The sequence below is a fragment of the Halichoeres trimaculatus genome, unplaced genomic scaffold (genome assembly GCF_033239565.1).
Source record: "Halichoeres trimaculatus isolate MK-OKI-2021-1 unplaced genomic scaffold, fHalTri1.1 fHalTri1_scaffold_21, whole genome shotgun sequence".
Taxonomy (NCBI): domain Eukaryota; kingdom Metazoa; phylum Chordata; class Actinopteri; order Labriformes; family Labridae; genus Halichoeres; species Halichoeres trimaculatus.
Genome location: NW_027437199.1, coordinates 23361886 through 23378121, shown reverse-complemented (window position 1 = coordinate 23378121; position 16236 = coordinate 23361886). Strand labels below are relative to the sequence as shown.

At 42.6% G+C, this 16236-nt stretch overlaps 1 protein-coding gene across 4 annotated transcripts in view; it reads right to left on the bottom strand.

The window, feature by feature from the left end:
- Nucleotides 1–308: 308 nt before the first annotated feature.
- Nucleotides 309–16236, bottom strand: part of mdfic (MyoD family inhibitor domain containing) — a 29470-nt gene continuing 13542 nt past the window's right edge. For all 4 annotated transcript variants that reach the window (XM_074697763.1, XM_074697762.1, XM_074697761.1 and 1 more), the window contains 2 exons: nucleotides 9169–9528; nucleotides 309–1798 (listed from right to left, as the gene is read on the bottom strand). In XM_074697763.1, the coding sequence (XP_074553864.1) occupies nucleotides 1548–1798; nucleotides 9169–9528 (611 nt within the window). In that variant the 3' untranslated portion in view covers nucleotides 309–1547. The remainder of the gene's footprint in view (nucleotides 1799–9168; nucleotides 9529–16236) is intronic.

Sequence of the window (16236 nt, the reverse complement as noted above, 5' to 3'; positions counted from 1 at the left end):
CGAGAACAACAAACAGGAACACGTCCACGACTCAATGTGAACTGGTGGTGCGCTTGTGGACAGTGTTCGCCTATGGCAACAGAAGAGGAGCTGACTTTATGATAACACTGGTGATGGATGAAAAAATATAGCCGAAATGAGCGATTTTGCAGAGATTATGTCCCGCGCTGAAGCTCCCTTGCCGTGGCCCCCGCTAAGTGCGGCTAAAATCAGCTGGATCTAAAAAACTTCTGAAGGACTCCGAGCTGCACAATGTTTGTCTGAGTGAGTATATGAGCATGCACACACCTATAAACAAGGTCCAGGTGTCAAAAAACGGATTTGCCCTTTAAAGGGCTGATTCTACAAATCCATCTTCAGTCCGATAGAGCAGAAAACCAGCAGAGGCCGAATCTCCTCAATGCTAACGGGCTAACTGCAGCGTAGCACATAACCATGCCGGCCTGTCTTCTTTCTATGGCCTCATCTTTCCTGAGAGGCTTTCTTCATTGTCTTACAGTCTTCTACTGGCCTGGGGGTGTATTACAAATACTTTTTTCCCCTATACACATCAGGAAGGTTGGCCTGATTTGCATAATCTTTCTTCAGCCCGTGGCAGACACAGAGACAAACTGTGAGCCACAGGAGCCATGTAGTTCATGGGCATGTTTTACCAGGAACAAAAAGTTCCTGAACCTTCTGGTTGAAAAACACCTGAAGAAAAAAAGCACAAGCTGTACATCATTTATCTTAATGCAGCAGAAAACCAAAGAGTAAGCACATCAGTGCTTTGTTTTATCTAAAGTGTGAGTATCTGCACGATATTTCCAGTAAATTCAAGGGTTTGGATACGCCACAGAAAGAGAGACGAGTCTCATGGCTGAAGCTTCCCAGCTTTTGGTGCAGTTAATTTCTGTTGTAATAAAGAAAAAAGAACCAGACAAAAACACAATCCTGACCTTTGGTTCAAAAAGTAACAGATGATGTGTATCCTGATTTTCCTTCAATGTTTCACCAGTTTCTGCTGTTCTACAGTAGATATATGTAAATAAGCCTGCGTTGCAAAACTACAGTATGCAACTAAATGTGTATGAAGTGTCACATGAATCCTCTACAGTGTTATACAGTACAACGACTAATGTTTGTGAGCGTAAAAAACAAAGACTGGAAATTAAAGAGGAAACATTGGTCATAAAAATGATGTTTAAGACGTAAGTTTGATTAAGAAGTATTCCTGATGGAAGAGTAAATCTCTAAGGCAGTCTGTGTAATACTCTGTATGCAAAGATAGAATACATGAAGCTTCTAAACACTACAGGTTTAACTGATATGCATATATGTGGAGTCTTGTTGCTCCTGCTGAGCTGGTTTGATGATGGAGCCCAGTGTCTGAATAAAAAAAGAAAACTTTACAGACCACACACACAATCAACACACATCACACACACATTTCCTCTGTCTACTGCTGAATCCAAAGCGACGGCAGCAGCAGTTTCCTTCCATTCTTCCATCCAGAGTCCAGTTATTGCCCCTGCACCCTGCTCGACCTCAGTGCAGGCCCCTCCACCCTATGTGGGGAAGCAGATGCCACAGCACTCCATGCAGATCTCCAGGCAATCGGAGGACTCGCAGCAGGCGTCCATGATGCCACAGTCCATGTCGCAGGGGCTGCTGCAGTCGTCGCCGAGGTCGTCGGAGCAGCAGCAGCAGCAGCACGCCTCAGATGTGCAGGCACCACAGGAGGCCTGCGCCGCCACCATGTTGCAGAGCGTCAGGAACTCACAGAACAGGCAGGCCAAGATGCAGTGGACGCAGCAGTCTGGGTGGAGAGCAAAGTACAATAAACACATGAATAAAATAATTTAAACAAGAACAAATCAAAGAGTGCATTGTGTTTGTAAGATTCCCCCTTAAATTACGAGAACTGTGCATGCAGAATGAGCGCATGCTCGGCAGGCTGACAGAAGGTAAAGGGTAGGAGAAAGGGTCAGAGCAAGCCAGGCAGGGGGGGATGAAGGAAATAAGAAAATTCAAAGAAATCAATTCTCCTCCTGTGGTTTTGATTAACAGGTTGTTAAATAATTGTGGCATTATCATGCAAACTGCAAGGATGATCACACAAAGATGATGAGCAAAGTCCAAGAGTCCTCGCTAATAAATCGGTGGATTAATGCGGGCAATGCTCACACCTCTGATTAACATTTAACCTCCTCACAGGCCCTCTTTGAGCCACTGTGATGCAGCTTGTTGTTTCCACGCAAGAGATCTTCTTTCAATTACAAATACAGCCATTAACCAGCGGGGATCTGCCTCTGAATGGATAAATTAGTAGCATGGTGAAGACTCAATAATGAGGAAGTGAGGAGAAGTTTCTACAGCCAAACTTTCACTAACAGTTTGTTAGTAAAGAAGCAGATTACAGAAGTTTTCTTACTGAATAATTTGACCCAGAAAAAAAAGACACAAATTAAGAAAAAAAGAGGAAGAAAATCAGACTTAAAGTGAATTAAGTGTCGAGCAACGATGGTTTCTGAATGGCCAATGGATGAACCATTGTGCTAATAAGAGATAAATGTACACAGTTTATGTTGCCATCAATCATTCTGCTCCACACTCCAACTTGCGGAGATGTTTCTAAGTCAGTATATCAAATTAAATATCACTGGGTAAGTGCGCCTGGCACATATCCCTTGCAGCTGTCTCCTTTTTGAACCAAGGCCAGCGCAACACCACTGCCTTAGAGTGTTAAAAAGACATGATGTGGATGTATGCAGAAAAATAGCATTACAAACAGGCTGCATTTGCATAACTTTCATCAGCCCATCTTGAGCTGTCAGAAGGGGCTGTTACTGATTGGGTTAGAGGGAACGCAAAAGGAGGAGAGTGTGGAGGACGAGCACAGGGAGGCAAGCTGTGGACCGCTGGATGCTCATGTTTGATTAATCAAAGTAAAGGAGGATTTTTTTTCTTCCTATTTTCGCAGAGCTCAGGGGCTGCAGAGCTGACCAGGAGCTGTAGCTGAGTGTGATACAAACAAGATAGAGAAGGGAACATGAAACGAGCCAGTGTGTGCGTGCGGGTGTGTATCTGTGTGTGCGTAAAGTTGAATGCATCTTATTATCCTTATCTGAGGCCATAACACCGACCGTGATGGAAGATGCATGAGAAGAGATCCTTCAGTGGACAGAGCGGGAAGATGCTGTTGGGTTGGTTATGGTTTTTATTGAGTTAAGGCAAAAACAAAACTCTAACCACATCTTCACCGACACCAAGGGCAGGGGGAAAATCATCTTGGTAGAGAATTGTGAAACATTTGATGCATGAGTCCAAATCTAGATTAATTCAAGATGAATGATTAGTTTCAGTGTGCTGCATGCTGACTGTAGTAACATGGTAAGAGTTTGCTTAAGGAGTAAGGAAAAGATGAAGTGGTATAAGTTAAAGGTTGAAAATGTAAAGCTCACATCGTGTGGTATTGACTCTGAACTGTCACCTCACATGTCACCGTTCCCTCTCTTCAAGTACTCATACTAATTGACATACTCTAATATTGTGTGAGGTTTCAGAAATGTGTGTTTGCAATGGATTCTGTCATCTTGGCTTTGGTGGCCAATCGTTACAACCCTCACTGGCAGTACGTGCATGCCTCTGCTCAAAGCTCGAGTGCTCTTGGTGCTGTGTATCATAGAGCTTTTAAAGCCCCGACTCAACACTGCTTGCTATGTTCCCATGTAGGGTGTCCTGACACAAGACGTTTGGAATCCTGGAGGCGTCTGTTATGTATACATGTTGTGTTGGGTGTATAATGTGTATTTGTGTCTGTTGTAAGTTTAAACTGTGCTGCTGCTGTCTTGATCAGGACACTTTTGTAAAAGAGAATTTTAATCTCAACAAGTCTTTTCCTGATAAAATAAAGGTTAAAAGAAAAAATTAATTAAATCAAAAACATGCTTTTATTTTGAAATGACACAAAAGGCCAGTTGGCTAGTGTTACAGAACATAGTTGGAGCATGAACTGTTTGATTTTCCTCTCTCTTAGCATGATTGATGACAAATAAGTGTTTTGGAGATTTTTGTGTTTACACTGTCAGTTAATCTATAGAGCAGGCATAAAGAGGTGTGAAGTTTACTGACAGTGGATGCTAAAATTATTTAATCTAGTGAGGAAAAAAAACAGCTCAGCTGTATGGCCAGTATAATTTAGTGTGCTGTCCAGGTTCATCTATGTGTGGGAAAAACAGTGAAGGCTCAAAAAGGAGCAAATCCCATCACAAAACTTAAAGGGGACATATCATGCTGATCCCTGATTTAATACTTACATATAATATAATACATTTGAAAACAAGACCTTTCACCCCCTGAATTTTCAATAAATGAGATATTGTATTTTTTCTGATATCCTAGAACAAGATTTGATGCCTCTGAAAATAGGTCATTGCCGGTTGGCCGCGAGATTTCGACCTTCGTGACGACACAAGGATCCTTTCTTTTTATTGGAGTAATCTGATAAAGCAGCTCCTCCTCTGTGATGTCAGTTAGTCACACAACCGCCACCGAGGGATACACCCACCAAGAGCCCAGTATAAACGTATTAACTATACATGCTACAGTACCGGATTGACTCACCACACTGAAGCCTCCTGAGATGATCTATGTCGAGGTGGATTTTCGGGGGTCCAATACAAAAGGACGTATCCTACGCTCTGCCATTTTATTAGTGCTATCAATGCCTTATGGTGAAGTTTTGGCAAACAGCAAACTCGCTCGGTCTGCTCCATCCAATATGGCGATTTTGTAAATACTGCCATGCTGCAAAAAACGCCCCCTGGTTCTACCCCCTCCGCCCCTCTGATAGAACTGACTAATCAGAGCACAAAGGGCTGTGACGTTGCGAGGTTACTGGAGGTCATTCTGGAAACGGAGTGTTTCAACAAGATCTTCAGAATGGCCTAAAATGAGGATATTGAGAACTCTATTGTGGGGCAATGAAGGAACTAAATGACTTGTACTGAGGGCAGAAATGCTTTACAGGCATCCTAGTCTGGCATAGTGAAAAGGAGAAACAAGCATGATATGTCCCCTTTAAAAGGTGCAAGACCAAACAAGAACTACTAAAAAAGGTAGAGCGCTCTGAAAGTCTCCTAACATCCTTTAATCCAGGCAGAGCAGCATAAAGACCAAAAACAGACGCTTTCCTGTTGTTGGTCTTTACGCTGCTCTGCCTGGATTAAAGGATGTTAAAGAACGCTTTCTGTGCTGACTCTTCTACCGTTCCAACCCCAAACATCTTTTTAACCCCTAAGCGTCTCCCTTCTGTATCAGGATGCTCCATAAAGAAGCATTACTGCTCTATAAATTGTGGAAAACACTTGAAATATATTGTCGTCAGCATGTACTGACTGTATCATCTCACTTTACTACCATCCAGAGTCTTATCTTGAGATAAAAGCCAATAAGCAGAATAAACGCCGCCTGGCCTCAGCTCCACGCACCAACACTCAAAGTTCATCCTAACAAACTCTGAAGGAGCCAGAGGGTGAAGCCATGCCAGTGTTGGGGATGTAACAGCAGAGAGTGAATACTATATAACAACAGTACACAGGCATTAGGCTGCGGCCGGCCATCTCAGCTATTCACTTGGATGTATAATTCAGCACCAGCGATTAGTCTGAATCTTAAAGGAGCCAGGAGGGAGGAGGGAAGGACGGGGGCCGTATACTGTACACAAGAGAGAGCTGGACGCTGGGCACATCTCCATGAAAACACAGAGACACAGACAGAAAGGCAGACAGAGACACAGAGTGAAACCAAGCAACAGACAGACGCAGCAGCACACACTGACACTGCCCCTGTTTAATGTCAGCGAGCGGCGATGAAGCCCACAGTTTGCAGGGCCAAAAAACAGAGTCCGGCGCCTCAGAGGAAATAGTTTGAGACATCTGGAAAGCTAACATCAAAAAAAGGGAGCGGCATGACACAAAACAAGCTGGATGGGCCTCAGAGCGGCAAGCTGTGCAAAACATTCAAACTCACAAAGAGGAAGAGAGAGGGCAAGACGCTCAGAGACACAGAGAGACACACAGAGAGACACAGAGAGAGATTGATCAGGAAAAAGCTTTGGTGGCCACGCCAGTGCACAGACGGCACACATGGGCAGAGAGGCCAGAGGATGTGGGCTGGACAGCAGAGGTCCACAACATTCACTTTGAAGCCACCCTGCTTATCATGCATGACAGAGGAAGTCAGAGGAGCAAGGCTTACACACACATACACACACACACACACACACACACACACACACACACACACACACACACACACACACACACACATACACACATCAAGGTTCACATCTGAGGCAGAGCACGCTCGCAGCTTTGGCCCTAAACCGCTAAATGAGGCTAAAGCAGCTTGAAGCCCTTAACTGATTACACACAATTAACAAAAACATAAACTGGATGACAAGAGTTGTGACAACCCACCCTGCAGAACAGAAACAATGTGGCTAAATGACTCCTCAGAAGTGGCGGTGTTATCACAGATTGGCTACGCTGCCGACGGCGTGTGCCAAGAAACACAGGGAGCCGCAGAATCCCCAGAGCTAGCTCCAGCTAGCTTTGCGCCTTTTATTTCCTGTGTTCAGGGGGCTGTTTAGGAGGCTAATTTCACAGGCAAACAGATTATGTTAATCCGTGTAAACATTCAAACACCACAGCTTGGCTGTTTTCCGGGGGGAAATAAATAGTTGAGAGCGAACATATTGATTCTGAGAGCTCTGGCGTCTGCAGAGAAGCAGCACAAAAGCCATAATGAGACAGACTTGTGGAGCTGCTATGTTTTCTCTCCTTTACACCCTCTCTCCTCTGTTCTTAAGCAATTAAGATGTTGAAAACATGACGTGTGTGGAATATCTGCACTGACTGAATCCAACCTTTCCTCCAGAGGTGTTGTGGTTTATTTTGTTTGCCGTTAACTCCATCAGATACATATTTTAAGTAAAGCATCATGGACTAAAAAGCTGACTGCCCACTCTTCTCCTTCATTTAAACTCAAACCTGAGGCAGACCATTATGAATCTTTTAACAACACAAAAAAACAAAGTCTGTTTCCTTCTTCACCCTGAGTAAGCGCCCACACAAAGAGAGGAGAGATGGACAGTAAGAATCACCCCACCACTATAAAGACACATGCTCTGACCCTCATACATGTCCACAAACACTCGCTGCACATAGTTTGAGACGGGATGCTGCGGGACCTTGTTAATAAGGGCCAGGGGTGGTGCTGACGGGGTGTAGAGCGAGCCAGAGAGGGCCAAGAGAGGTGTGAGGGGCACAAAGATGGCTGGTCACGACTTTTAATAGGCGCCCCGTGCTTTCAGTCCTCGTTAGACGATCACACCTATCTCCTCGATGGAAGAGGACCAGCCGCTCGCCTTCATTACCGGACTCACCTCGGCCTTACACCTGACAAAATGACGGCTTCCCCGCATGGCCAACGCACCCCCTGACTTGTTGTTAAGGAAAATATAAGCTACGGGAGCAGGGATAAGATGTCATTTCGTTGACGGGAGTGATAAATATGAAGGGTCATGCACTCCCATCATTAAAAGGTGAGAGAAAAAAGATTTCATCATCAATACCGCATGTTTCAGGAGGGCCTTCTGGAGAAAGCTGCTTCAAATGAGACATCTTTTTGATGGTTTATTGGCATTTTAACCTGCTTACATCGTCAAGATTATTTCTCTTAGACTTATGTAATGACTCTAATTAGGCCTGTCACGATAATCAATAAATCAATTAACCGAACGATTAATAAAAACGTCCTCGGTAAGTTTGCCAGCCTTGATAAACTGACGTGCATGCATGTTTGTTTTCCTCCTCTCTTTCCACCAAAGAGGCTGAATGAGAAGATGTCTCACTACGTCTATCTTTCCTAACATCGGGGTGCATAGGTTCTATAGAAGATTTAGCGGATTTATAGCGGAGTGAGCATCTGTCAAAAATGCGATCTTTGGGGTAAAGACGGAGCTGCTCACGCGTACACACGGAGAAAGCTGAAGCGAGCGTCCTGAGGGGTAAGGAGGAAACACACGCTAATATGAGTGATGGCACCATAGATACGGTTATTAAGCCGCCTGCCACAGTCCCAGTGTGGGAATATTTTGTTTTTTATCAGAATGAACAAAGTGTGAGCTCATGAGCACCAACGAGCTGATATGTCGCATTTGTTTGAAAATAGTGGCGACGAAGAAGAAGAAGGGGAGGTGCAGCTGAGTCTTGTTCTTTGACAATCCGCTCTTACTGAGGCTTTTGGTCTGCAAAGTAAATAGAAATAAAAGCTCCAAATGGTGGGCGCTCAAAGACAGCTACATTGCCAAAGAAATGCAGCCCTTCAATACGGTTGAAAGCCAGAAATGTTCAAAATGTTTGACAGACAGTACGGATTGACTGGGAAAAAGTACATGTTACAAACAATTCAGGAACTGTATAAACTCCCTTTTATTTAGGCTATAGTTTTTATTGTTGTTTTTTTTTTAGTTTTGTTTTTTCTTTAGAGACAGGGTCTATGTTTTATTGTTTTTGATTAGTATTAATTATTTTCATTGACATGTATTTTTTTCTGAAAGAGAGTCCATTTCATTTTCATTGTATCTTTTTCTCTTTCCTTTTTGTTAAATTTATTATATTTTTTGTTTAATTTATTTTATTTAAAAGATCCTGACCTTTTAAATACAGTTAAATACTCTTAAGAAATTAAAGTTTCTTGCTTTTGATATGGTGTGCTCACTTTATTATCCCATTTATCATAATTACAATCAATGAAAAAATGGAAAAAAAAATCAAAATAATATTGACAATAATATCGTTTTTCGGCAATAATATTTTGGAAAATTATCGTCTGGCAAAATTTGTTATCGTGACAGGCCTCACTCTAATCCATCAACATGAGTTAAAAACATGAGAAATAGTCTTGATCCAGAAACCTTCAGATTGATTTTAAAGCAGCAGGACCTAGACAGAAAGCATGCAAGTGCAAGAGTAAAAAGTTAGAGCAGGAGTTTGACTGTGTGTGTGTGTGTGTGTGTGTGTGTGTGTGTGTGTGTGTGTGTGTGTGTGTGTGTGTGTGTGTGTGTGTGTGTGTGTGTGTGTGTGTGAGACAGTTTTTGTTACCTGGCTTGTTGTGACTCACCTTCAGGTAAAGGAGCCTTCTGTGACCCTGTTGAACTGCCTTTGCTGCGTCGACTGCTGTCGCTGTTCACCGACAAGCTGGACCTCAGTTTCCTCTGCACCCTTGTGGACACCAGCGTTGAAGACTGCTTTCTTGGCTGCTCTGTCATCGTGGCCACGGTGGCCGCCTGAGCTCTTGACCCACCGGTGGTCCCCTTGCTGATGTTGGCACCGCATGTGCATGTGCGCGTGGCCCCATGGATTCCGTTGGCATTACTCAGTGAGGGCGCGCCAGTGTAGAGAAAGCCATTTTGGTCCTTGGCAGCAGCGTCTCCCCCGGCAGGCTCTGAGGGCACATGCTGAGTCTCAGACTGAGGCTGAGCTGGAGGGAGACATGAGAGATTACATTTTAACTCGTGTTCAGTTGATTCAGCACAATTAAATCAGTATTTAATAAGAAGTTTCCTGCAGAAAGTGGCAGAAAACCTCTAAGCTGAAGGTCTTAACACAAGAAAATCAAATAAAACCAAATCAAACTTTGGCAACACCTAAAACAGAGCATGCAATTGAATATTTGTTTACTTTAATAACTAACTTTATAAATCTAGCCTTCCTTTTATAAGAAGACAGAGAACAGTGGATTTTCTTCATGTCTCCTCTACAGAATAAATGCTTGATAAGCCTTAAACTTTAATCTAATTGAAAACATCTTTGTCTGCACTCTCCTGTTCTGTTTAATACTTTTCACTGATACTTAAAGTCTCTGAAGCTTGTGAAGTTCAGCTCTTTACAGACCGAACGCAGAAACAGAGACGCACCAGAACTTGCAGATAAATCATCCTCAGCAAATCTTGCCACCAGTCCCTAACATGATGATATCGATCATATGGCAAATATTTCAACCCAGCATGACGGAGAGTAGTGAGAAATATAGGATCCTCGTGTGTGACAGCGCTTCAGGCAGGCAGACGTTTGTGGGAGCAGCACCCAGGTGAGTTGAGAGGCTGCGCGAGCGGGAAAGAGAGATTAATGCGGTAGAAAGAGAAAAAGCGCCTGTGATACTGTGCATATACAAAATAGCTGCTGTCTGCAACGGTAATGATCTCCTTTCCTCTGAAAAGCTCAGAGATGGCCTCGACTAGTCTTTCTAAGCGGATGTGTGACAGGCTGGGAAAGTCAGGAGACAGCGACCTGTCTGATAAGAAAGAAGGCGAAGGATGTGAGTGACTAAAGGAGGTGGCATTTTAGTGAGAGGAACACCTGCACATTCAGCTCTACTGGGAGTTACTGCTGCATTACCTTCACTCCACATCAGAGCCGTTTGCATGTGCACGCAGCGACAGTGCACGGTGAACTTGAGGGTTTGTGAATTATTCATCTCTTTTCAAGTGTGTCTGTGTGAACCACACATCTTCTCTTTTCTATACTTCCTGTATATACATTAAATATATCCTCCCCACCAAAATCTGCCATGTTCAACAGTTGTTGGCTTAAACCGACTTCAGGGTGTGTGACGACGGTCCTGGAAACAAATTATCCAGCATGGATGCAAACTTGAAGAAGAACTTTGTGATTTTCCTCCCATCTTTATTTTCCATTCGTCAGCTCACCAACAGCACAATTACAGTTAACAAGAGAAGGGCGAGAGTGTGGGAATCAGGGCCTCGCTCCTTTTTAACAACACATCACCCTGGGAGAGGCCGGACGTGAATGTGGATGTAAAACAAAGCAATTAAATACACATGCTGGGTTTTTGCCTCCTCCTCATTCAGGCTCCTGCGTGCGGCTCGGATAAACAAATATAGACTTCAGGGATCAGGATTCAACGCAATTTGAATTAGACAACTGGGTAGCCCGCGCTAGAATTCATTATGCAGTGATTTAAGACCAGTTTGATGGATTTTCTCCTCCAAAAGACAGAAGCTTTGCAGGCTGCCCATGACAATGTGGGGAGGGACTAAAGCTGGCTAACAAGAAGATTTAAAACAGGCCTCATCTGCTGTTGTTCAGTTTTACCCCTGACAGCTGCAGTTTGGTTCCATTTTTCAATCACTTTTAATATATGCACCTAACGGCTTCCTCTACTGCTCTCGGTTCACAGAATACAAACACACCAGTACAGCAACATGACCTGACAAGGGCAGCGTCACCCAACTAAGACCTCCGCCATGACTCTGACTGATCAAACTTCAGACATGATTTTGTTGCTGCAGCTGTTTCTTGACCCGTTATGATAAACAGAACGACATCCTGAGCCTTCACATTTTCCAGAGTTGCCTCCTCACATGTTCCTCATGGCAGGATGAGAGGGGGATTTGAGGGGAAGGACACAATGTTGGAAAAGGAAACTGCATCCATCTTGTTGCGTTTAAAACAAACAATCTAAAGTCATGGTCACGTGACCAGCACCAAAAAGACCTCCGGAAAATGGAGGCCTAAATTGAGAGATGTCGAGAAACTGAAAATTTTGGGCACTTGTGACCCAAACACAGCCTCAGTGACACTTTTTCAGCAGCCTCTATGCCAGATTTAAATTTTGAGTAGGCCTGTCACAATAACAAATTTTGCTAGCTGATAATTTTCCAAAATATTATTGCCGATAAACGATATTATTGTCAATATTGTTTTGATTTTTTGTTTCATTTTTCATTGATGTAATTATGATGAATGGGATAATAAAGTGAGTACACCAAATCAAAAGCAAGAAACTTTAATTTCTTAAGAGTATTTAACTGTAATTAAAAGGTCAGGATCTTTTAAATAAAATAAATTAAACAAAAAATATGATAAATTTAACAAACAAGAAAGAGAAAAAAATACAATGAAAATGAAATGGACTCTCTTTTAGAAAAAAATACATGTCAATGAAAATAATAATTACTAATCAAAAACAATAAAACATAGACCGTGTCTCTAAAGAATAAACGAAACTCCAAAAAAAAAAAAAAAACAACAACAATAAAAACTATAGCCTAAATAAAAGGGAGTTTGTACAGTTCCTGAATTGTTTGTAACATGTACTTTTTCCCAGTCAATCCGTGCTGTCTGTCAAACATTTTTAACATTTCTGTCTTTCAACCGTATTGAAGGGCTGCATTTCTTTGGCCATGTAGCTGTCTTTGAGCGCCCACCATTTGGAGCTTTTATTTCTATTTACTTTGCAGACCAAAAGCCTCAGTAAGAGCGGATTGTCAAAGAACAAGGCTCCGCTGCACCTCCCCTTCTTCTTCTTCGTCGCCACTATTTTCAAACAAATGGGCCATATCAGCTCGTTGGTGTTCATGAGCTCACACTTTGTTCATTCTGATAAAAAACAAAATATTCCCACACTGGGACTGTGGCAGGCGGCTTAAGAACCGTATCTTGTGCCATCACTCATATTAGCGTGTGTTTCCTCCTTACCCCTCAGGACGCTCGCTTCAGCTCTCTCTGTGTGTACGCGCGAGCAGCCCAGTCTTCACCCCAAAGATCGCATTTTTGACAGATACTCACTCAGCTATAAATCCGCTAAATCTGCTATAGAACCTACACACCCTGATGTTAGGAAAGATAGACGAGCCATCTTCTCATTCAGCCTCTTTGGTGGAAAGAGAGGAGGAAAACAAACATGCATGCACGTGTCAGTTTATCGAGGCTGGCAAACTTACCGAGGACGTTTTTATTTATCGTTTGGTTAATCGATTTATTGATTATCGTGACAGGCCTAATTTTGAGGATGTTAATGTCTACATTATCGGGAGTTCCTCCCCTTTTACCCAAACCGGCATGAAGGTCTACAAAAGTACAGACAGTTTTATGTATACCTGATCCAGCAGGTGAATGGTGTTGCTGTTTGAGAGGTGGAGGAAGAGAGCTAAGGTTGGGATATGGTTCATGCAGACAGACAAAGAGCATCTGTTCACAGAGCAACTATCAGGCATCTTTTTTTCAGTCTTTACAGACGCAGTTTCCAGCAAGGCCAGGGAATTTTCAGTTATGCTGTGCATATGTAAAATAAGATAACTGAATGTCATGACACACAAACCTTAAAGCTGACTAGACTTTTGGCAAATCTTGTATGAATCCCTTGAAAAAAAAAAAAACAAAAAAAAACAGAGGCTTGATCTGAGAATTTCTCTGTCTCTCGTCTGTTGCTTCACATTTTAATGTGTAAACACAAACAGGAGGAGCTGACATTCAAGGCCCTGGGAAGTCCCTGCAAACAGCAAAGGACCTCTCTGACAGACAAACATAACTCACAGCTCTTTTTAAGTCACTGGAACAAGGCGAACTTCTGTCAAAAGATGTCAGATCCTCCACAAATCAATCACTCAAAGTATCTCACAAAATAACAGCTGTTTCTCCCATTAAGGTCAGACGCACCAGCCACATGAGCTTACACACATAGACACACATTCATGTACAAAAAGGCCAAAGTAGACAGGGAGGCATAATTACCTTTCCTTTTGAGGAAGTCAAGCTTTCAATTTAGCAAAGTATAAATAGTCATTAAGAAACCACCACGTAAAACCCAGAGTACATAAACGGCGACTCGGGTTTCTGACACGCTGCAAAAACCCCAAAAAGTGGTTCAAGTCTGCAGAGAAGTGTGTTTCAGCAGCAGGTTCCTGGACGGTCTTCAAACAGCCTCATACTTTATTTTTATCCTGATGAATATGGAGACAAAGACGGATGGACACAGTGGAGTGATATTCATAATCATTGATCACGATAATGATGATACTGTCAAAGATGGCAATGACAGACTTGTACAGTCACCAAGAGACAAATGAAGACGTAATGAGAGGGAGGAGGAATACTGTAAGTCCTGTTGGATTGTTCTTCACTGCTAAGTCAGGCTGAAACTTTGACTGTACGGGTGCCACAGCTTATGAAACTTATATCAGGGAAAGAAAACGTGTAGCTCAACCTATTTAGAGTTAAGAAGGCAGCTCTTCCAGGAGATGCCTTTAAATGAATGGATTTATCATGATGTGAAAATGTGAGAGTTCAAAAACATATCAGAGGACACAAAAGCAGATTAAAGTCATCAAGCGGTGCAGGATAAGGAATATTTGGGGAATCCTGATCCACATCAACCCCAAAAACAGACTGTACAGCATTAAAGATATTTACACAGACCGTCTCAAAAACAGCTTAGGTCCAAAAAGCTCATTTCTCTATTGGCACACAGCAGATGAATTTCTTTCCAAGACAGCGATGTGTAAGGATCAGGATATTAGGATCAGAAGGTTGTCCAATCAGAGACGCAGCTCAGCTCACATTACTGACAGGCGCCTTAGTGCTGTTAAAAAGGAAACTCAAAGCCTGCGTCATATCCAGTATGGCCGATCAGCTTCATTACCTAGAATCAGGAACAGATGGGTGACATAGCAGAGACTACCTCAATATCTTATACAGACTACGTAGTCCCCTAATCAGGGCTCTGCATCAACTTTCACTGGTAGCACTGGTACGACCAACTGAAAAAGTTGGCTGCACCAGCACATGATTTGGTCGCACCCTTTATTTATTTATTTACTGACTTATTTATTATTTTATTTGGATGCAGTAACTCTAGCTAGCTAGCTATGTTTTTGCTAAATATTTTACAGTAAATATTAAGTTTGTCTGCAACAACCACTAGCTGACAAAACAGGTTATTTCTTTTATGTAACTTTAAAAGAAGACAACAAAAATGCTGCTTAAACAAAGAATAACATGCTGGGAAAAAAAAGGTTGCATATGCCACCATTTTGGTCACAGTCTTGGGCCCTGCTAATGCAGAAAATGTTCCTTGGTCAGAAGCAGAGTTTTCTGATGTTTACGCAGGTAACACTGTAGAAAACTGACCACTGATCATCTGGTATCAAGACACCTGAGGGACAGGTGAGCTTTGATTTTATCTTTTATCATCATCGTCTGTGATGATGGAATAAGAATGTTTGAGCACACTGAGGGTTTGGTTTTACAGAGATCAGTCAAATATTGAACAAAAGAAGCATTCATGTTGCTTTCACAATTAATACACATGTCAGTAAAAGCTGCAGGATTTTCTCCTTCACTGTAGACATCTTAAGTGGGTTAACACTATACTGGATGTAATCATTTCGAGATAATATGCTGCAATAATAAACTTGATGAATGTTGAGTTACATTTTCCACTGAAGGGTTTATGGAATAAAAGTCCTGAAGGAGCAACAGAAACACACTTTAACGCAGCTGGAAACACAACCTGCATCAAAATTTAACAACCAGCAGCAAGTTTCTGAAAAAATAATACCGTACGGTGCCGGAAAGGGAAGGTGTTCTGAGACAAGCGAATGCACACAACCTGACAGGTTGCATTAAAACGCCATGTATCTGAAGGAAAAACTGGACACACACATGAACACACACTCCAAATTGGACCTGTAACCTCCCTATTTGGAGTACATCAACAACTGTTGAGAGTGTACATTTGTAGTTGAATAAAACATGGTACTCCCCTACACACGCTGTCACACACATCACTGGGAAAACTAGGGGGTGAGTGCTTCTTGACTGCCTAAGCAGCATCCCAATTTGGTCCCAGCTTCTAGTAGCTGACAGCCTCAAATATCTGGGGAGCATTTTTAAAAGGCCAGTGTTTGATGGATTCATGAAGAACACACAAATATAATTGCCATTTGTCACAGAGTCTTCAGCAGCTGCACCACACAGGGACCAAGCTGCAGAGTGCCTGGAGAGCGTCCGAGCTGTGTGGGGGATCGCTCTGTATGTAAAACCGAGTCCATAAACACCTCCATTTTTGGTCACAGCAAATAGGTCCTACAGGAGGGAGCTGGAAATTGCACCCAAAAGACACAAGAAAGAAGAGGAGGATACACATATGTCAAAAGCCTACATACACACACATCTGCCACACACTCAGGAAGGAGGAAATATGCATGCATGCATGTCAACTCTAACAGAGCTGTATAAACAAGAATTCTAAAATAGTCAAGAACATGAAAATCTAACGCAGAGGTCGAACAGGGCAGCGTGCAGATTCTCATTTACACACCGAGTCGCAGGTAAGTCAGACACAAGCTGTGTGTTTCTAAAGCTCAGTCCTTTTTAATATTAATGC